The sequence below is a fragment of the Pteropus vampyrus genome, unplaced genomic scaffold (assembly GCF_000151845.1).
Source record: "Pteropus vampyrus isolate Shadow unplaced genomic scaffold, Pvam_2.0 Scaffold311, whole genome shotgun sequence".
Lineage (NCBI taxonomy): Eukaryota > Metazoa > Chordata > Mammalia > Chiroptera > Pteropodidae > Pteropus > Pteropus vampyrus.
Window position 1 is genome coordinate 2009403 of NW_011889092.1, and position 21548 is coordinate 2030950.

At 41.8% G+C, this 21548-nt stretch overlaps 2 protein-coding genes across 2 annotated transcripts in view; both read right to left on the reverse strand.

Moving 5' to 3' along the window:
* The window catches only part of LOC105303664, an 87053-nt gene that overhangs the window by 3969 nt on the left and 61536 nt on the right, over positions 1 to 21548 (reverse strand). Inside the window, 3 exon segments of the mRNA XM_023521695.1 lie at positions 11595 to 11715; positions 12299 to 12406; positions 15137 to 15291. Of these exon segments, the coding sequence (XP_023377463.1) occupies positions 11595 to 11715; positions 12299 to 12406; positions 15137 to 15291 (384 nt within the window).
* Positions 1057 to 10422, reverse strand: RNF121 (ring finger protein 121). Its single transcript, XM_023521704.1, has 4 exons — positions 9994 to 10422; positions 4705 to 4838; positions 3979 to 4080; positions 1057 to 2361 (listed from the first exon to the last, which is right to left on the reverse strand). The coding sequence occupies exons 1-4, from the start codon at positions 10012 to 10014 to the stop codon at positions 2241 to 2243; spliced, it is 378 nt and encodes a 125-aa protein (XP_023377472.1). The 5' UTR covers positions 10015 to 10422; the 3' UTR covers positions 1057 to 2240.

The following is a 21548-nucleotide window of genomic DNA, read 5'->3' on the forward strand; positions in this document are numbered from 1 at the left end:
GCAGAAAGAGCAGGACTGGAGCTCCAGTGCATGCATTTTCAAGTGTGAAGGGCAAGATCTGAGTGTCTGAGGTTTGTGATTTCGTGATCAGGAGGATAGGAAAGCTGGGGACAGAGACAGTCTTTTGGAGGATGGGAGGGAGAGGAGATAGAACTCTCGAGTGTCATCAAGACCAGAGTTGGGCTGCTGGGAGGTCACGGGACTCAGAACTGGTAAAATATGCCAGCCTGGACATGTAAATGAGCTGAGAGGATGTCAGGAACACCATGTGCTCCAATCCCAAGGTTGTGTGTGTGTGCGCGCGCATGTGCACATATGAGTAAAAACGTGACTCATGTTCCTAATTTAGACATAGGAGACAAAGCCACATGCTCTTCTCCAGGATTCTATTTGACATTTTCCTCCTCTAAGTTCCTCCCCGACTCCTGTCCCAGGAGCTCCCAGGCTCTGCAGACACAGGGAAACTCCTCCCTAGGCACCCTAGCACCCCTAGCAGTTAGGTCAGGAGGCAAGGTCGCATGGGGCTCTGAGAGACGCAGTCCTTTGGAGGATGGGAGGGAGAGGAGATAGAACTCTGGAGTGTCATCAAGACCAGAGTTGGGCCGCTGGGAGGTCATGGGACTCAGAACTGGTAAAATATGCCAGCCTGGCCTCAGCTTCTCACATGAGCCTAATGTGGGGCTTGGGGGCACAAAACTGAAAAGATGATCCCTGGACCCTTCAACCAGTCCCCACCCACTCTCTGAGGATGGGCATGAGCAGTGGGGGCCTGTGGGAAGCCACATCTGGGTAAGAGAGCCGGAGTTGAGAATGGCCCATGAAAAAGGGTGGTGGCAGGACACTGACCTCAGGTGCTAAGGACAGAGTCACCAGTGGTGCCCTAGGGCCTTATCTGCTACAGGACAGGAGCCCTGCATTCCACCACTCCCAGGGATGCTGAGTAGGGCCAACCACCCGGGGCCCCAGCTCTCAGATGGGAACAGCAAAAGGTAACCAAGGCAAGGTACCCCCGGGGACCCCATGGAAAGAGATGAGAAGAAGAAAAGCAAGATGATGTTCAGCTTTCCAACCCAGCTCATGGAGCTTTATTCAGAGTGACAAGATCCTGCTTGGTTTCTCCTGCCCTCAAAGGGGCAGGCTCAGCCGGGCCATATTCCCTAGAAGCCCAGTACGGAAGGCCATGTTTGTTCTCCTCCTTCCTTTAAAACTTCTAGGACCAGGGCTGAGATCTCCCTGGAACCCCTATTCAGAAGTCGTACTCACCTGGGCTATACCCCCCACCCATCATTCCTGTTGCCAGGCCCAGGCAGGACTCATAAATGATGAAGCTGATATAGGGATGTTTCCTGGGCTGGGAATCCCCTACCAGCTTCAAGGGAACACTGTCTGATGACAGGGAGAAGTCTCACATCTGCTATAGTCCCACAGATGCACACACACGCTTTCATTTAGGCTTTCAGGGAAGGAAGTGATGTGGCAGAATGGCTTTTGGCACATGTCACCACTTCCGGGCTCAAAGGGCCCTCAATCATTGATGTCGACAGCAGCCCCGTGGTCTCTGTTGCTCGCTGAGTACAGCCCTGCTTGGGGGCGGGTTACTCATGCTGCTGCTGCTGCTTCTGGCTGTCCCCAAACAAATCCTCAATGCATTCTGAGGTCCCCAGTCTTCCCTCACTGGAAAAGTCACAAGGTTCCACTTGCCTCAACCAGCCTATGGCTCCTGGACAGGGGAAGACAGAGTCAGACACAACATCCATCCTATGTCTCAGACAGGGGAGGAGGAAAGACACCTCACCCCTCAGTGCTCATCTGTGGCACCAGAGTGCTTCAGCTCTTCCACACCGAGTGTACAGGCCATGAGCCCCACAGAGGGAGGAAAGGGGAGGGGGTAGGCTAAGGCTCTCAGCCAGAGGTGGGAAGGCTTTTTAAACCAAAAAGTTTGTGGCTCTGCTCCTGCCCTGCTCAAGCTGGGAGGGTGAAGCCTGGAGGAGTTGGGGCAATTCCTATGCTCCATAATAAAAAAAGTTTTTAAATATATTCATCAAAATAGTTTTCTTTTAAAAAGCCCCCACTGCTGACAGCCGCACTGGCTAGCTTGCCATCATACCCGTCCCCAACCCGGACACAGCCGGAGGGTCCTGAGTGGCCCAAGTGCCCCTCTGAGTCTTTCCCACCCAGGAGGTCTTGAAGGGCAGGAAGAAGAGTGCCCTGAGGTCCATGGTGGGTGGATGCTCTTCTGCCTACTCCAGGCCCAGGATGTAGTTGATGCCTTGCACCAGTCCAATGATGACAGGCTGCCAGGCTACCAAGTATCGAAGCCAATCCAGCAGTTGCCCATACATGACATGAGGCCTCTCCCAGCTGTCAGTGTGTTAAAGAAAAGAGGCTATGTGTTAGAGCTGCTAAGGTTGGTCTAGGGGCTGGGTCAGAGGGTCCTCCCTGGGATTGCCCACGCTTCTAGCTGCTCCACAGAATCAGCCTACAAGGAAAGAGAGCTGCTTTCTAGAAAGCTCCACCCAGTCTTTCCATGTTTGAATAAAGGGCTAAACTTAGAGAATGAGGGAAGGCGGGAAGAGGGGACCAGGGCCGAAGATAGGAGTGGAGAAGTGACACTAAGCTCTCCATGACCAGCATGCACAGACGGCCTCCCATTTAACTAATTCTCTATGATGGGACTGCCAGTGTGAGAAAACACAGTCTGAGACTGTTGTATGTAAATGTATCTGTGACAAAGGCTACAGGGAAGCTCGGAGTAAAATAAGGTAACCCCAAAGGTTCTTATAACGTCCAATATGGAAAGTTTTCTAGGTCAAGGAAGAAGTTCAGTCTAAGGACAGAGGCAGAAAGGAACAAGAGGTTAGTCACGGGATGACTTCTAGCAGAGGCTTCACCCAAGGGCACTAGGCACCAGGCCCTGCTGAGGCCAAGCAACTCTAGAGATGAGTTCCCTTCCTTTCTCTTTACAGATAAATGCTAGGCAAGACATTTGGAGAGGGAGTCTGGGATTCCAGTATTGGAGAAAGCACCAGTTGAACCTCCTGAGACTGTGGAGGAACCTCTCCAAAGGCATCAGAAAGAGCAGCTGGCCCAGTCCCTGAGAACTAAGAGAAGTCCCAAGCATCCGCCTGACCAATGAGCTACTGAACTGTTCCTAAACTAGCCCCTGGAAGAACCAAGCAAGGAACCTTAAAGGGTTGGTCTATTCCAGGACTGTGCAAACATACTGAGAACGCAGTGGCTCCCACACTGCCCAGCTAGTGTCCAAGGGATGGGAACTCTGACACAAAGAGAAAAGGCAACTGGGAGGAGAGGAAGAAAGCTGGGTTTCTGGATCCTGGGGGAAGAGAGCGGGGTGGAAGAGAAGTGGCTGAGCACTATCCAACAGACATGCTGTGAGGCGGAAGAGGAGGGTAAGGGCAAAGTGGGGAAGACTGGCAGAGTAGCAAGTGGTAGCGCAGGTCCTGTGTTGACAGTGGATGGGGACGGGGAGACCTTCAGCCATCCCTGCACCTTGCAGGTCCTGCACAGGCCCAGAGCTGGTCTCCAACCTTGCATGTCATAGGTAAGGTATCACCCACTAGTTACATAACCTTGAGCAAGTTATTCAACCTCTAAATCGTTTCATCTATAAAATGAGGATAAGATTCCCCAAGTTGTAAAGTTGCTAGAGAATCAAATGACAATACAAGTAATGCACTTAACACAGTGCCAGGCACACAATAAGCAAGCAGTAAATAGTAGCTGCTGTGACTATCAATTTACCCTTGAGGGATCTAGAACTAAGATGAAAAGCTGAGCTGCTAGTCCTGCCCCATGTTCCACCTCCAACTTTCCTAGACCCGAGGCCAAACAGAATGGTAGACATGTACCAGGTTGGGAGCAGGAGGGAGGGTTCCAGGAGGACCAAAATACAGGGTCGCACTGGCCAGTGCTTTCTTCCCACTGCCCACTCCTAATAAGAACCCAAACAAAGGATACGGGTTGCTGAACATCCTCTTGAGGTCTACCTTCTCTTTGCAGTAGGGACACGTCTGCTTCTTTCCCACAATGCACCAGCCACGGATGCAGAATTCATGGAATCTGAGCACCACTGTCAAGGGAAATAGTGGGCAGCCAGGGTGGCATCCAGTTCTGTGTGTCTTCATGGTACCCATGCACTAGCTCTGGAGAAAGGTTCAAAGCCTGGCTTCACCTCTGATCAGCTGTGTAATCTTAAGCAAGTCTCTTCTCTCTGAACCTGTTTCCTCATTTGTGAATCCTCTTTTGTGAAGTGATAATAATGATCTGTACCTTACATTGTTGTTATAGGGCAAAATGGGAATAATATAACACATTGCACAGAATGGGAACTGAGTATGCACATGATAAATATTAAAGGGCTATTAAGGGGATTTAATTCTGAAACTGAAGGATCCAGCTAGAGGATGCTCCTCCCCTGTGACCCATCCAATCTTGGGCAGCTAGTGCAGCTTCGGGCTCCTTCCTGGTCCAGCCAGGCTATATACTTAAGAGTGGCTTCCATCTGTGGAAAATGGTGAGCAAAACTGCGGTTTCCACTCCTGGGTGTTGGCTTCTCTACCCGGGAGCATCACCCAAATGTTTGCCTTCTTGCGACTCGCCTATACTCAAAGGTCGGGAGACAGCATGCCCCCTTTCCTCCTTGACCAGAGTGTGCATGTGACCCAGGAGCTCCAGGCAGGATACACGTGATTGCAAGACAGCCTGTACGTGTTCTCGATGATGCCCTCTTCACTGACATCCACAAAGATCTGCTGCCCACACACGGCACACACGCTGTCCGAGAGGTGTTTGGTGGGCATGCCCGACTTGCTGTAGAACTGGCAGAGAAGAGCACAAGGAAAGGAGAGGAAAGATGTGAGAATCAGCTAATGTGAGAAGCTACGACATAGTCCTTAGGTCTTCTGGAGAGAAGGTAAAGTGGCAGGGGGAGGTCACAGAACTAGAGAACATGTTTTATACGCCAACTTGACTACATCCTTGCTGGGTGAATGAGGAGAAAGAGACAGACCAGAGATGGGTTCGGAAGTCAGATCTAATAAGACCTGAAGACTGAACTGGGTCAGCATTAGGGATAAGGAGAACGAGAAGGAGGAGGACTCAGGGTTGGTGACCAGGAGCTAAGTCAAGTAAGCTGCTCTGTGGTCAGGTGATGGCTCCTTCAGACGTGGACAGCTCTTCTCTGATTCAAAACTGAAATGTGCAGTGCAACATTGCCTGGTGACAAGGGCATTCTCAGACACTTGTGGCAGCAGTAAAAGAGGTTTAATCCTCTTAGGTAGCATTTGGCATGATATCTCAAACTGTCACACCCTTTAACCCACTAATTTCACTTCAAGGAATTTAAAGAAATAAGAACAAATGTCCAAAAAGCTTCATGCATACAAGTATTCATTTAAGCATTATTTATATTTAAAGAAGTAAAGAGTTCGGCAATTCCACTAAAAGTTAAAACCCAGCGTCATCATATGAAACAGCAATTCTAATCATAGGTACATCACGCGTCCTCCCCAATGAAAACGAGAACTAAACACACACCTGCATGCCAATGCTCATAGCAGCATTAGTCACGATAGCCAAAAGGTGGAAACAACTCAAATGCCTATCAACAGATGGGTGGATAAACAAAATGTGATATAGTCACATAATGGAATATTATCCAATCATTAAAATAATCAAGTTCTGTTATATATGACAATATACATGAAAACATCATGCTAAGTGAAATAAGCAGATGCACAAAAGGACCTATATTGTATGATTCCATTTATAGAAAATATCTAAAATAGGCAAATTCATAAAGACAGAAAGGAGATTCGAGGCAGACAGGGGTTAGGGGAGGGAACTGGAAGTTATTGCATAATAACTTTCAGTTTGGAGGGATGAAAAATTCTGAGAATATAGTGGTGACAGTTGCACAACACTGTGAATGTAATTAATGCACTAAATTACAGACTTAAAAATGGCTAAAATGGCAAATTTTGTGTTACACATATTTTACCACAACAAAAGAGTAAAAAGAAACAAGCAAAAAACTGAAATAACCGCAAATGACCAACAACAGAAGAATGCCTAAATAAATTATGGTACACACTCAAGGGAATAAACAGGCAGCCAGTTAACCGAAGCTTGACATATAACGTTGTCAAAAGCAGGGTACAAAAGTGAAGGCACATTGTGATTGGTAGGCACCATATGTAAAGACGAGCCCATATCTATACAAAAAACAAAGATCAGAAGGAATTATATCTGGATGTTCACACCAATGATGTTTGGTAGTAGAATTATAGATGATTTTTCTCCCTTTTGCCTACTTTTCTGTACTCAAAACTTACTAATGACTATGTATTACTTTTAGACTAAAGACTATTTTTTACTAAGGTTAATTACAATGGATAACCAATTCCATACTTCAAAAAGAAATTTCAAATTCTGCACATTTTCCTGGTAGTTTATTGTTAAACAGCTATGTACCATTTCCTCCTCGCCCCAAGGAGAAAAAACTTGAAATTTATTTACTAAAGTTTTCTAAGACTTATTGTTTTTTTCCTTTTCATTATCTTAAAAATTGTGATAAAACACACTTTTATCACAATTTACCATTTTAACTATTTTCAAATGTACAGTTCAGTAGCATTAAGTATATTCACATGTTCTACAATTAATCTCCAGACCTTCACATCTTGCAAAAGTATATAATGAATTTTTAAAAAACTTCTGCATTTGTTATAATTTTATCTGTACCTGTAAGGTAGATTAATTGTACTTAGCCTTTGTCTATTTTCTTAATTGAGTTTGCTGTTTCTTCTTTTGTTTCTGAGTAACTGTCTTCTGAAAAAGCCAAAGCCCTGAAGCTAGGTGAGGAGGAGAGCACATAGGTGCTGGGACATGGAGCAAGGCAGGATGACACTGGAACACCCAGAGCAGACACAGCTTTGTCTGTCTGCCAGGACCTCCACTCAAACCAGGGGAAACAGCGAACTGCTTGTCTACAGTTAGGGTCAGCAAGGTCACACTCTGTTGAACAGGAGTTAGAGTGGCTCCTTTGAAAAGGATAGCCATTCTCAATGTCAATTACCTAGGAAAGAGGTAGATCCTCATATGAAATACCAAGATTCCAATGGCTGGCCTGAGATACAGGGGTAGGAATGGCATATTTTTATCAGGAACGCAGGCTCTAGGTCTAGACATCTGGAAAACAGTAATTGTCTAGGAGTACTTGAGTCAACTGTACTGATGGCAAAAGCAGGGTACAAAAGTGAAGGCACATTGTGATTGCTGAGATCAGAATTAGTGACACTGAATCATAGTGACCTGAGTAAAAGCCATTTCAGAAGAAAGGTATGAGCCAAGGTCAAATTAGAATGGGCTAAGGGGTAAGTGAAAGGTAAGCAAAAGGAGACAGAATTTTCTATAAGTTCTAGAGCTTGTAGAAATTGGGCACTGGCCCCTGTGCTGTAGGTGATTAGATATAAAATATGCAGTTCTGTAGTACAGTAGGTACTTGATAAATGGTAGCTAACATCATCATCATCATCATCTACTGAGTGTTTCCCATGGGCAAGGCGCTGCTCTGCAAAATGCTTTACATTAACCTGTTTGTTCCCTACAATGATTTTATAAGTCTGATAATATTACTGTAGCTAATAAGATCAGAGAGGTAAACTAAATTGCTCAAGAGTATACAGCTAATTAAGAGTGGATTAGAATTTGAAACCAGGTCTATCTGACTCTAAGCCCCTAGCTCTTTCTACTACTGAAGCCAGATGAATGGGCAAGTCCTGTCCTGATGTTATTTGGGGCCCCTGATGATCCAAGAGGTAAATCTGAGGCAAAGGAACTTGCTCAGGAGATAAAAAGTGTGAGATAGGACACTTAGCCCAATGTAGCATGAACAGTATGTTACTGCCTTGCCTGGAAGAAGCCCCAGAAAACAGGCTTATTTCACAATCCTCCATCCCTCCTACTCCACCCCAATATGACTTTGGGGTATGCATGGAAACTATACTGACTGGCTGTCACAAGTTTAGGACCGCAGAGTGACCAGCTGGGAAAAAAAAACAAACATCATCCAAGGTTCCCTTTACTCAATGTAAAAAGAGAGTTACTTTAGTTCATATTACAGATTTCTCCCCGTAAGGCAAACCGAAGAGCTGCTCTACATTAAACATGGTAACATAAGACAGAGAAAAGGAATTTAGAATGCAGGTTAATATACTTATAAAACCTCCTGGTTTCACTTCTAAGAACCCTGATATTAATAAATTACAGATCTTTTTAGGTCAAGTCATTCTCACAAAGGGGACCAAGTGATGATGAATCAGACCTAGTTCCTGACCCGATAAGCAGAACAGCTCCAACATCAAATATGACTCCCTGGGATAGGAGCTGTGACTACAGAATGTACAAAAAACTACTTAGAATGGAAAATGTGGTATATACATACAAAGGAATATTATTCAGCCTCAAAAAGCAAAAAAATTCTGACATGTAAATGAGTGAACCTTGAGGACATTATGCTAAGTGAAATAAATCAGTCGCAAAGGTCAAATATTATATGAGTCCACTTATATGAGGTACCTAGAGTGGTCAAATTCAGAGACAGAAAGTAGAATGGTGGTTGCCAGGGGCTGGGGGAGAGGAAATTGAGGAACTACTTTTAATGCGTACCGAGTTCTGCGAAATGAAGAGTTCTATAGAAGGACAGTGGCGATGGTTGCAAAACAATGTAAATGTACTCAGTGCCACTGAGTCATACACTTAAAAATGGTTAAAATGCTAAATTTTATGTTATGCGTAATTTATGACATTTAAAAAAAATGACTAGGGTGGCTACTGGAAGTGGGCAATAGTGGTGCTAGTAAAGACTGCACTTGATCATACTTTGTACACTGTAAATGGTCGATAAATAACTGTTGCTTGAATAAATAAATGAATGAGTTGGCCAATGAATGCATAGAAGGCTAAAGTTTCCTGGCTTCTTTAAATTGCCTTCCCCAAAGCGCTGATCAGATTCTGTCTTCAAGGTCTGGGATAGTCTTAATTAAAAATTCAGGTTGCTGTGTCTTAGGCACCCAGGTGTTCCTGAGCAGACCAACGTCCATTTGACCAAAGACAGGCAGAAATAAGGAAGTCCTGGATTTCTCAGGGTTAGAAAGAACTGTAAATGCAGCTCAGTCTCTCTAGATGGGGATTCTAAGTGGTAGGTGCCGAAAAGGCATCCCCTACACACAGGTAGGCTGATTGTTGCATGGAGGCAGGGTCTGGAAGCCCTGGAAAGTAGGCAGCCTGGTAAGGCAAATTAACCTCAGTCAAGTACTCATGGTTTATTTTCCCACTATCATCCTCAACCCTTTAATAAAGTCTGATGAGACTATTTGATCCTTCTGTTTTTCTGCTAAGAGGTAGAGGGAAGGAAGTACATGAGTTTATCCTTGGGCCAGACTATTAAAGGAGGAGCATGGAGTGGTGGGAGTAACTGGTAAGATCCCATAAGGGAAGGAGAATTATCTTATTAGGGATTATCATTTGTAATCACTGTAGCACCCAATAATTCTTCCCGCAAGCATGGAAAGAGGCCTAGCTCAAATCTCATTTTGTGGAGGTGGGCGGGGGGTGTCAATGTAATGATCCCATCTCTTAGAGGAAAAGCTAACTTGTGAATCACCTACACAATAGATAAGACAATGAAAGCTGCTAAAACATAAGACAATTGTTCAAAAAGAATCTACTAGGCTATTTATAAAGTGATCCAATATACTTTGTTTTCAATTTGATCCATTAAAGGAAAAATAAAAATAGTCCCATAATACTGATAAACACAGTCCTAGACATAAAACTGTACTTGGTTAAAGTTATTCAAGGTGATGGTTGAGTATTATTTAACCTAAATTGTCCTAAGTCTACTGGCCTGTGGCACAAATGAAATCACAGGAGCAAAGACATACAAATTTACACAGCAAATAGCTCCCCTACCTGTAAAACTGCCTCGTACATGCCAAGAGTAGCGGAGGTGCCTCATGTAAAGTCAGTGGCAATCCTTTCCTGTTCTTGTCACTTGGTCTCTGTTGATATCTGCTGCCTCAAAGCTAGGACTGATATCTGGGTGCTCCCAGAAAACCTATTACCCTGATATTCTACCAGGGGTTCTCTCCAAACTGCCAAACCATGATGTAGCAAGAACTTCTGCTTGCATCAGACAGAGCCACACGTATTTCAGCACAGAATTGGAGAAATGTCCAATTAAACTTGAAAATATTCCTTCTTGGGGTGAGGTCTAATGGAATGACACTGAAAGGGGGAGCATGTCTGTGTTATTTACATAATTACAAAGAAAACGTATTAGTTTTATAAACAGCAAAACAAAAAAAGCATATTTCCATTTCAAAAAAAGAAACAGGGATACTGACTTGGGTTTCTCAGATTGGCTGTTACTTTACCCATATTTTAAGCTTAAAGAATCTTTCCATGGTCTCCACTTTGTCCTCTTGTAGCATTTCTTATCTCAGTGAAAAGCATACCATCCAAGGAGTTGCCTGAATTAGAAATGTCAGGTTTGATACCTACCTTTCCATCTCTAGAACCAATCTATATCCAAGTCCTGTCAAACTTACCTCCAAAATACTTCTCAAACAGTGCTCTTCTCTCCCTTTTCACCATCTCTACCCCAATCCAAGCTTCCTTCATCTCCCCCAGACTGGTGAAATTCTTTTAAATAGTCTTAAGTGGTCCACTTTAATCTGTGGATCTCTCTCCATTCTGTTCTCTACCCAGCAGCCAGAATAATCTTTTCGAAATACAAATCCAATCACGTCATTTTCTATGTTAGCATCCCATTCTTTTTAGTATAAAAATCACAATCTTTCATTTGGTCTACAAGGCTTTTTTCTAGCCTAGCCTCCAACTATGTCTCCACACACTTCCACATTACATTCTCAGTCCTCCAACTACACTAACCTTAGTTCTTCAAAACGCCCACCCTTTCTCCCACCACAGGTCTCATGCGCACGCTATTTTCCCTACCTGTTTTCACTTCACTTCCCACTTTATCTAGTTAACGCATACTCATTGTTCACTTCTTCAAAGAAACCATCCTTGAGCCCCAAGACCAGGTCAAATGCCACTACTATATTTGTTTATTGCCAGCATAAACTCTTCCTTCATAATCTTTATTAAAGTTCTAATTTTATATTAATTTTTGTGTTTGTTATCTTAATACCCATCTCTGTCACTAGAGTGTAAATTCCATTTAAGCAAAGACCACATTTACCTCTGTATGCCTTTGTCCTTCCAGCACATACATAGTACCCAAGTACAGAGGCATTAAATAAATATTTGTTGAATGAATGTTAACTTCCTGTAAGGTAAAGTGGTTCTTTCCTATAATGGCCCTGAAGTTAAAAATTCCAGGGTATACCTGAGATCTAGCTTTCCAAATTTTAAGGAAGAAATCTCCATACATACCGCCCACATCTTGAAGGATTTTATATGGCTTATCTCTTCTGTCAAACAGGTGATATTATCCTGAACTCTTTTGAGGTGGCAAGAGGCAGCATTAAGAGCCCAGGTAAACTCACCCCTATAGTAGACGCCATGTAGTCTGCACACATTTCTGCAAAGTCACGCTCAAGAACACCATAGTAGAGGCCATAGAAGAGGAGAGAAATGCCAAAGTCCATGGCATCTTCTGGTTTGATCCTGTAAGGGAAGCGGCATGGCCAATAAGGCCTGCTCTGAGACATAACTGCTTTGTATTACTACTCTGGGACACAGAGGCAAGTGTAAACAAATGAGTGTGACTGTGTTCTAGTAAAAAAATTTTATTTTATAAAAACAGGAGGCAAGCCTTTGTGGCCCACAGATATAGTTTGCCAACTCCTAATCTCTTTGAGCATAAGACAACAGGTAGAGTAGACATTGCAATAAACAGTACACATGTGGACAAGAAAAATGGTTCCATTAGGGTGATGGAGTTATGTGTAACTAGCTATAATCATTATCATTCTTACTTTTGTTATTACGTTTTTCCACTAAATTCTTGGAAAATATAACCAACGATTTGAAACTCTAACTTTGTATTATCTTTGCCAGCAAAAATCATGGAGGGCCCACTCTCCCATCCGCGATATCTCAGTTCTACCCTCCCAACTGCAATAGCTCAAGTCTCCTATCCTGGGTACCATGTTCCCTCTGTTAATACCAGGACTTGCCCAGGAAGAAAGGTATATCCCACCAGGCTCTCCTTCCCCTACCAGCAAAAACAAAAGCGAAGGGTACTCACTTGAATAATAAGTTAAGACCAAAGAGGGTAAACATGACAGCCATGTAGCCAACGATGCCAGTGGCATAGCTGATTTTATAGATCAGCAGGAACCACTTATAAACCAACCTGGAGAAAGGAGAGAAAATTAATACAGCTGACACAGAAACTTTGGCGTGGAGACCTCTGGACCACCAGAATCCCTTATTCTTACATCAATGGGGACATCGGGCTCTTTGCTTTAGGACTTAATGTGCAACTTTAGTAACTGTACAAAGCTGGTCACTTCCTTAACTGTAGAAACACCTCCATCTACTAGGGAGCTAGTGCTTTGTATCTTGCTGGTCTCCCAACAAGGGAAGAAAAGAAAGCCTTAAAAGGAAGTTTCACCTCAAATAAAGAAAAGAGCACAGCTGATCTCAGACATCTCATATTCAGGTTAGTTGTGTAAGGAAGTGAAAACTAGTTTCTATAGCGATGCTTAGAAGGCTAGTTGTTCTTGTCCAAAGAGAGAATTCAGGCAAAGATGAAAGGAAGTAGAATTAGCTATAGCCTTTTGTACCTGGGTGTGGTTAATCTGAATACTGCTTTGCTCTTACCCACAAGCCAATAATGAAATGAATGATGTCTAATGACTTTGCTTTTGAAGTAATTTCTTCCAGAGGAGAAGGGATAGGAGGGAGGCACTCAAAGAATACCTCTGATCGAATATATGTGCGTGATGGTAGTGGTGGGGTGGAGTGGGGTTGTGCAATGCTCTTGATAGAGAAGCAGTGCTCCCCTAGAGCCAATGAAAAGTGGTGTGGGATCTGGCTGGTTGATCCCAGCTAGGTTCACAAAGGAGAGATGGTTCCCTGAATATACCAGAGCCTTTTAAATGCTATGGAGGTAGGTCCCTGATATCAAGAGGCGCTATTCTATCTGTGATGAGAGCTAATTAGCAATTTAGTAATTTGTTCTAATAACCAGCACAAGCCTGCCTAGCTCTCAAGAGCTGACCAGGTTACTGTCAACCCTCCTGGGCCCCAGGAAGCTCAAGGGTCCCTGCCTCTGCCTCCTTGCTGTGGCTAAGCAAGGGTAATAACTTCTCAAGAGAGGAAAATGCCCCAAACATCTTGCAGTGCCCACCATCAAAGACCACACCCAAGTTCATTACTCAGGGTTTGTTCTGATCAGATGGGAGATACAATGGAAAGGATGTGGAACTTTGGGTGGAATCTGGATCAAATGAGGTTTATTAGCTGAGTAATGTTCATTAAGTCAAATCACCTCTCTGAGACAATGTTACTTATTTGTAAAATGGGGAAACCCGGCTACCTTTCTCACTGGATTGTACAGAGCCCATTTCCTGGTGTATAAAACGCATGCTCAAGAAATGCTGCATAAATAACCTGGATGTTTATGAAAGTGCTTTGAAATTGTAAAGCATTATCAAATGTTAGTTGTTATCCAAAACCTCCCATGTTATAGACACATTTTCAGTCATTTTAGCTGGAAGTTGATACTGACTGTTACTTGGTGACTCTTAACATGCTTTATTACACTTTTTCTTCATATCACCTCACGTGAAGTAGCAATTATTACCACACTTTTCGGGATAAAGAATTCAAGGCTCAGAAAACTGAAGTCATACAGGTCATACAATTAACAAGTGGCAGGGCTGAGGTTTCCAACCCATACCATCTGGCTCCAGAGCCTGTACTCTCTATAATGGCCCTTATCATAAAGTAAATGACCACAGCCAGAGAGAGGCTTCTGGATCACCAACTTCACCCTGAAGATAAATTGAGCTTTGTACAATGAGACTCAGAAAGCCAAAGAAAGGCTTGCGGTAGGTGCAACATGAGAGGCATAGGTAAAGGAGCAACTTGCAACTTGGAAGACTGAATCAGGTGGTCACAACCTTGTGGCTGGCCAGTTCCTCTGTTAGACTCTCTTGGACCTGTATACACATCTCTCATAGCACTTACCAACCGAACTGAAACAGCTGCTTTCTCATCCGTCTCCTCAATTAAACCGAGCATTCCTTGAGGGTAGGGACCATTCATATCCAGCTCTGTATCCCCAGTGCTCAGCACAGGGCCTGACACATAGCAGGTGCTTACTGAATGAATGAATGAGAAAAATCTCTCTTTTTTTACTGTACACATATTAAATGACCTCACAAGCTGGTTGGGAGGGTCAAGTGAGAAATGCGCTTGGAAAAAATACAAAGAATTATACAGGCAGGAGCTGCTTTGTGACCCCAGAAGAAGTACTATTTATTGGAAAACTGTAAATTTACTGAGATTCATTCATTCAACAAAAATTCACAGAGTAGGCTACTATGTGCCAGGCTCTGTGGTAGGGCCTGGATAGATAGCAACAAACAAAATGAATGTGGTTCCTGATCTCACAGCTATAGTTTAATGGGGGAGATAAACACTCAAAGTAATATTTAGTTATCAATTGTGATAAGTTCTATGAAGGAAAACCACAGGGCGCTAGAAAGAATATAACAGAAAATCTAATGTACATATCAGAGAAGGGTTCACAGGAAACAAAAAAAAAATCACAATCACCACCAGGATTTACCAACTTATTTTGTTTGCTTTTAATATAAACAGACCTTGATATAAACCATAAGGTAAGCAAGCTATAGGGAAATACTTGGGAGTTTTTATCTGTAAATGGAGGTAGGTCTCTCAATCAGCTTGTTTTTGTGAGGGCCCCTTGCCAAGTAATCTTGGCAGATAAAGACTGCAATTTTTTGTCTAAATCTACCCCACCCCCATGCATCTCAACCCATTAGCTTTAGGAAACCTAGATCCTCCCCACCTAAATTCTCCCCACCTAAATTCTCCCCACCTAAATTCTCACCTTGGGGTTGTCTGTACTAGCGGTTTTCGTGTGGCTCGGAAGGTGACAAAGGCTGTGACAGCAGAGAACAAGATCCAGATCACTAGGAACCTCCACCAGTGCAGCTTCACTGTGAAATAGAGGGGAACAACCCACATCTGAAAGAGGGTCACCATCTGAAACACAAACACAAGCACTTCAGCTCTAGCCAGCTCCCTCTGCAGCTCCATCCACAAATCCAGAGTGCATCTTATGTGTTCCATTTCAGTCTGATCCTCTCCTACATTTCTAATTTTGGATAAAGGCACTCCCTAGGGATCTAAGTTAGATACCTGGGACCATGTTTGACACCTCTCTCTCACTCTTCACCCAACTGTTTATTGCATATATTCTTTCCTTTCCATTTGAGTTCTTGCTGTCCCTCGACTACAACAACTTCCTTGTTTACAGTCTCCCTGCATTTAGTGTCTCCCCTTCGAATCTATCCTTCCTAAGAGTGGTATCACTGACAAGTCAAATTCCCCACAAATTACTACTTCAAGGGTCACCTCCTACCACTCCCCATGCCCTTAGTCAGGCTATCCCAAATATCCTTTCCACCTGCCTTTCTGCCTGATAATATCACATCCAAGACACATGGAGCCTTCCCAAGTAAAATGAGTTATGGCTTTCTAGTGCTCCAAAAGCATTTTCTTTTCCACCATTATTACCGTGCTTGTCTAGAGTATGAGGCTGGATTCAAATTAATTCTCTACCCAAATGTAAGCTACTTGCGAGCAGTCAGTAGACCATATTCATCTGTTTTCTATGCTAGGAAACTGGTCCTTACAGGTCCAGATGACAGGTCCTCAATAAATTTAGATAAATAAGAGAAAAGCAAGACTAGAACCCTAAGAGGGAAGCACATTTCTGTTTTAAAGAGTATCTATTTCTCTCCAGATCTTTACCTCAGACTTGTTAGCTGAAGAGTTCCAAATGTATAAAACAGTCCTAAGTCAGAAGTTCAGGCCAGTCGCCTTTCTTCTGCTCCCAAATGCCTTCTAATTCATTCCCCACTCTCCCAACTACTCAGCTTTCACTAGATATCACTTGTCTCAGGTGAGTAGAGGGTGTTAAAAAAAAAAAAAAAAGATAATTAGCATTTAATGGCTTTTTTTCTGATGTCATCAAATGAAAGAATATTAAAAAGGGGAGGGGAGGTAGCTATGGAGAGGAACATGGTAGTTAATTTCCTGAAGTTCCATAGTACAGAAAACTTGAGAAAGTATTTACTCTTGGGGATTTCTAGATCAGCGCTGCCCAATCAAAATATAATGTGAGGAGTGACGTCAGAAGCATGGCAGAGTGAGAGAAGTCCCCAGATCTTTTGCCTAGAAACAAGCTGAACACCTAAAACTCATCAAATAACACCCAATGCAAACACGTCTCAATAAGTGATCTGTGCACAAGAGCTACCAGAGGTCAGAACTGCTGGAGGAACAAAGAAACTGCCTCTCACAGCCGGAGCTTCCTGCAAGAGCAGGGACAGGAGAGAAGTTGCGGCCAGTTCCCTGAACAGCCCTGCCCGAGAGATCTGTGAGCTCTACGCAGCAGCAGAGCCCACAGATCAGGGCAGAAAGCAAAGCGGAAACTAATAGCAAATGAATAACAGCTGGTTCTTAGCAGCCACAGTTGCGGAGCACCCCCTCCCACCTACCCAGAAGACATGCTTCCCCCATATCCTCCAAGACCAAGCACGGTGGAGCCCTAGGGGAATTTGAGCAAACCCTACCAAAACTGTCACTAACACTGACAAGGATTGAGACCAAGGGTAGCAATCGTGACTGAATCTTTATAAGAAAAAAAGAAAGGCATTATTAAGTCTCAAAGCAGGGATCCAAGAGGCTTGGACGCCACCTACTGGAAACCAAAAGAAAAACATCTTCTTAGCCACAGGCTAAAGAGAGACCTCTCTGTGTAAGAAATCTTTCTGAGGGGAGGGAGGGAGGGAAAAGCAGAATACACTCCCATTAATGCCTAGGCAGAGAAATAGTCCATTAAACACCATGAACAACCAAGATGACAAGGCAGTTCAGAAAGAAAGAGAAAAATATCCAGATAATAAGCTTAAAGACATAGAAATATGGAACTTAAGTGACAAAGAATTCAGGACTGTACTTCTGAAAAAAACTCAATGAGATCCAAAATAATTCATATCAACAATTCCATGAGTTGAGAAAACAATTAGATCAGCAGAATGAGATTTTTAGCAAGGAGATTGGAACTCTAAAAAAGAATCAAATAGAACTTCTGGAGATGAAGAACACACTAAAGGAGATGAATGAAACAGAAAGCTTGAGGAATCAAGTCGACCAAATGGAGCAAAGTGATATTGAAGACAGAAATCTAGAAATAAATCAGAAGGAAGAAGAGAGAAAACAAGGAATGAAAAATAATGAAAGAGAAATACAAGAACTAGCTGATACCATCAGGAGAGGAAACATAAGAACAGGCATTTTCAAAGCGGAGGAAAAGGAGCAGGGATAAGAAAGCATTTTCAGACAAATAGCTGTTGAGAATTTCCCAAATCTAAGGAATGAGCTGGAGCTTGGAATTCAAGAAGTCAACAGAACACCCACTTATCTCAACCTAAAAAGGCCTTTTCCAAGACACATTATATTAAAATTATCAAAAATCAAAGACAAAGAAAGAATCCTCAAGGCAGCCAGGGAAAAGAAGACGGTAACATATAAAGGAAAACCCATCAGATTATCTTCGGACTTCTCAGCACAGACCTTACAAGCAAGAAAGGAGTGGAATCAAATATTCAAACTATTAAATGAAAGAAATTACCAGCCAAGAATAATGTATCCAGCAAAGCTCTCCTTTAGATATGATGAAGAAAAAAAGACCTTTCTAGACATACAAAAATTGAGGGAATTCTCCACTACGAGGCCTACATTACAGGTAATACTGAAAGGGGTCAGCCCACCTAAAACAAAATGACAAAAATTACATAACTATGAGTAAGGTGACTAGCAGACAGACAGAAGCAGAGTAGTGAAACCCTTATTAAGAACACGGCATTATAAGCTTAAATGATAAGAGAATTGCTACTGCAAGATAGAAATAAACATTCAGATACACGGGGACAATTTGAGATAACAATAACAGAAATGGGGAGGAATCAAAGATCCAAAGGGGAATGGAGATAAGGCACATGCAGGAGAAAATGGACTACTGTATATATATATAAAACTATCCTTTACATATTCTTAATGGTAACCACATGCCAAAGATCCAGAATTGAAGTACATAACATGAAACAGGAAGGACCAGCGAGAAACCCACAAAATCCAACCAAATTAAAAAAAAACAGACAGAAACACAAGGACAAGGAAGCAATGGAAACACTGAGCTACCAGAAAGCAAAAGATAAAATGGCTATAGGAAATTCTCACATTTCAATAATCACCCTCAATGTAAATGGATGTGAACTCACCAATAAAAAGGCACAGAGTTGCAGAATGGATCAAAAAACAAAACCCAACCATATGCTGCCTCCAGGAGACACATCTCAGTTCCAAAAACAAATACAGACTCAAAGTGAAAAGGTAGAAAATGATATTTCAAGCAAATGGCAGTCAGAGAAAAGTGGGAGTAGCAGTACTAATTTTGGATGAAATAGACTTCAAAATAAAAAAAAGTAAAGAGAGATACTGAGGGACACTTCATAATGATAAAAGGAATCATACACCAAGAAGACGTAACACTTATTAATATTCATGTTCCCAATCAGGAGACCCCAAAATATATAAAGCAATTACTAACAGAACTAAGGGAGAAACAGAACAAAACATTATCATAGTAGGGGACTTAAATACTCCTCTGTCAGATATGGCCAGATCATCCAAACAGAAAATCAATAAAGAAATAACATCCTTAAATGACACATTAGATCAACTGGACATAATTAACATTTATAGAGCATTTCACCCCAAAACAGCTGCTTATACAGTCTTCTCTAGGGTGCATGGAACATTCTCAAGGATTGACCACATACTGGGACACAAAGCTAGCCTCAATAATTATGATTGAAATCATACCGACCATATTATCTGATCATAATGCTTTGAAGCTGGAGGTCAACTGTAAAAAGAAAGCGGGAAGAACCACAAATACATGGGGATTAAACAACATGCTACTGAAGAATGACTGGGTCATAGAAGAAATAAAAAGAGAGATCATGAGATACATAGAAATGAATGATGACAGTACAGCATCAAAACTTTTGGGACACAGCAAAAGTGGCAATAAGAGGAAAGTTCATATCATTATGGGCCTATCTCAAAAAACAAGAACGAGCCCAAATAAACAATCTAACACTTCATCTTAAAAAGCTAGAAAAAGAAGAATAAATAAAGCCTAAAATCAGCCGAAGGAAAGAAATAATCAAATTAGAGCAGAATTGAATGAAATTGAGAACAAAAAAAGAAAAAAAGAAAAAAGAAATGCAGCAAAGAGCTGGTTCTTTGAGAAGGCTAATAAAATTGACAAACCCCTGGCTAGACTCGTTAAAGAAAAAAGAGAAAGGACACAAATAAAATCAGGGATGAAAGAAGAGAAATTACGACAGATACCACAGAAATACAAAAGAGCATACAAGAATACTATAAAAAATTCTCAACAGCTAATTTAATTCTCAACACCAAATTTAATAACCTAGAAGAAAAGGACAAGTTCTTAGAAATATACAACCTTCCTAGACTGAATCAAGAACTGGAAAATCTAAATAGACCAATTAGCAATATGGAAATTAAAATAAACATCAAAAACAAACCAAAAAGTAAAAGTACAGGACCAGATGGCTTCACTGGTGAATTCTACCAGTCAAAGAAGATTTAATACCTGTTCTCCTCAAACTCTTCAAAAAAATCGGAAGCAATACTTCCTAACTTGTTTTATGAGACCTATATTACTGATACGAAAACCTGGTAAAGATAACACAAAAAAATAAAACTATACACCGATATCTCTCATGAACACAGATACAAAAATTCTAAGTAATATACCAATGAACAAAATACAACAATATATTAAAAAGATTATACATCATGATCAAGTGGGCTTCATCCCAGGGGCACAGGGTGTATCGATAAATGTGATACAACACATAAACAAAATAAAGAATAAGAATCATATGATCATATCAACAGATGCAGAAAAAGCCTTTGACAAGATACAGCATCAATTTATGATCAAAACACTTAACAAAATAGGTATAGAAGGAAAGTACCTTAGCATAATAAAGGCCATATATGACAAACTCTCAACTAACATTATATTTAACTGTTAAAAACTAAAAACATATGAAAGGATGGCTCAACATCGCTATTAGGGAAACTCAAATCAAAACCACAATGAGATACCATTTCTCAGTTGTTAGAATAGCTATTAACAACAGAACAAATAATAACAAGTGTTGGAGAGGATGCAGAGAAAAAGGAATCCTCATACACTACTGGTGGGACTGCAAATTGGTACAGCTAATATGGAATAAAGTATGGAGGTCCCTCAAAAAACAAAGAATTGATCTACCATATGATCCAGCAATCCCTCTACTGAATATTTACCCCAAAGACTTGAAAACATATATCCAAAAAGATATATGCATACCAATGTTCATAGCAGTATTATTCACGGTGGCCAGGATGTAGAAGCAACTAAAGTGTCCTAAAATAGATGACTAGATAAAGAAGATGTGGTACATATATACAATTGAATATTACTCAACTATAAGAAGAGATGAAATACTGCCATTTGTGACAATGTGGATAGATCTTGAGATAATCACGCTAAGTGAAATAAGCCAGGCAAAAAAAGTTGAAAACCACAAGACTATCATTTATATGTGGGATATAAACCTAAAAGCAACAAACAAACATGACAAACAGAGACTCATGGACAGTAGACGTGGACAGAGACTCATGGACATATATTTTATACTTATAGTAGAGACTAGTCACATTTCAAGTGCTCAATAGCTACATGGAACTGGTGGCTTCCATATTGGATAGTGTGGTTTAGAGCAGTTTTTTAGTGTTCAGTTGTCTGTAGCTACTACTGTCTTATAGACTGTTCTGGCAAGTTGTAAAAGCCTTAGTTTTTTAGTGTTATTTTACAGATGAAAAGTAAGCAAGAGAGACACAGCAAAAAGAGAATGGTGAGTAGAGCCACTCTGTTTTAGAGTTTCCAGTTCTGTGTAAGCATTGGTGCTGGCTGCTGGTCAGTGAACAATGTAGCCTCAGTACCAATTCCACCGTATAGGAATCTCCAATTGACTCTCTAAACGAAGCATTCTAAAATATTCTGCCTTACATAAAAAGTGTAGAAGCACCGAGATGTAGTAACAAACAGCTACCCAAGTAAGGTTCTAGGTGACATTCTAGGAGAT

Coding starts and splice junctions, on each gene's coding strand:
- RNF121 (XM_023521704.1), bottom strand. CDS start 10,014: ATGTACGAGGCAGTTTTACAG. Junction 4,839..9,993: donor TGTACGAGGCAGTTTTACAG/GTAGGGGAGCTA, acceptor CTTCTCTGCCAG/TTCTACAGCAAGTCGGGCAT. Junction 4,081..4,704: donor AGGCTGTCTTGCAATCACGT/GTATCCTGCCTG, acceptor AGTGGTGCTCAG/ATTCCATGAATTCTGCATCC.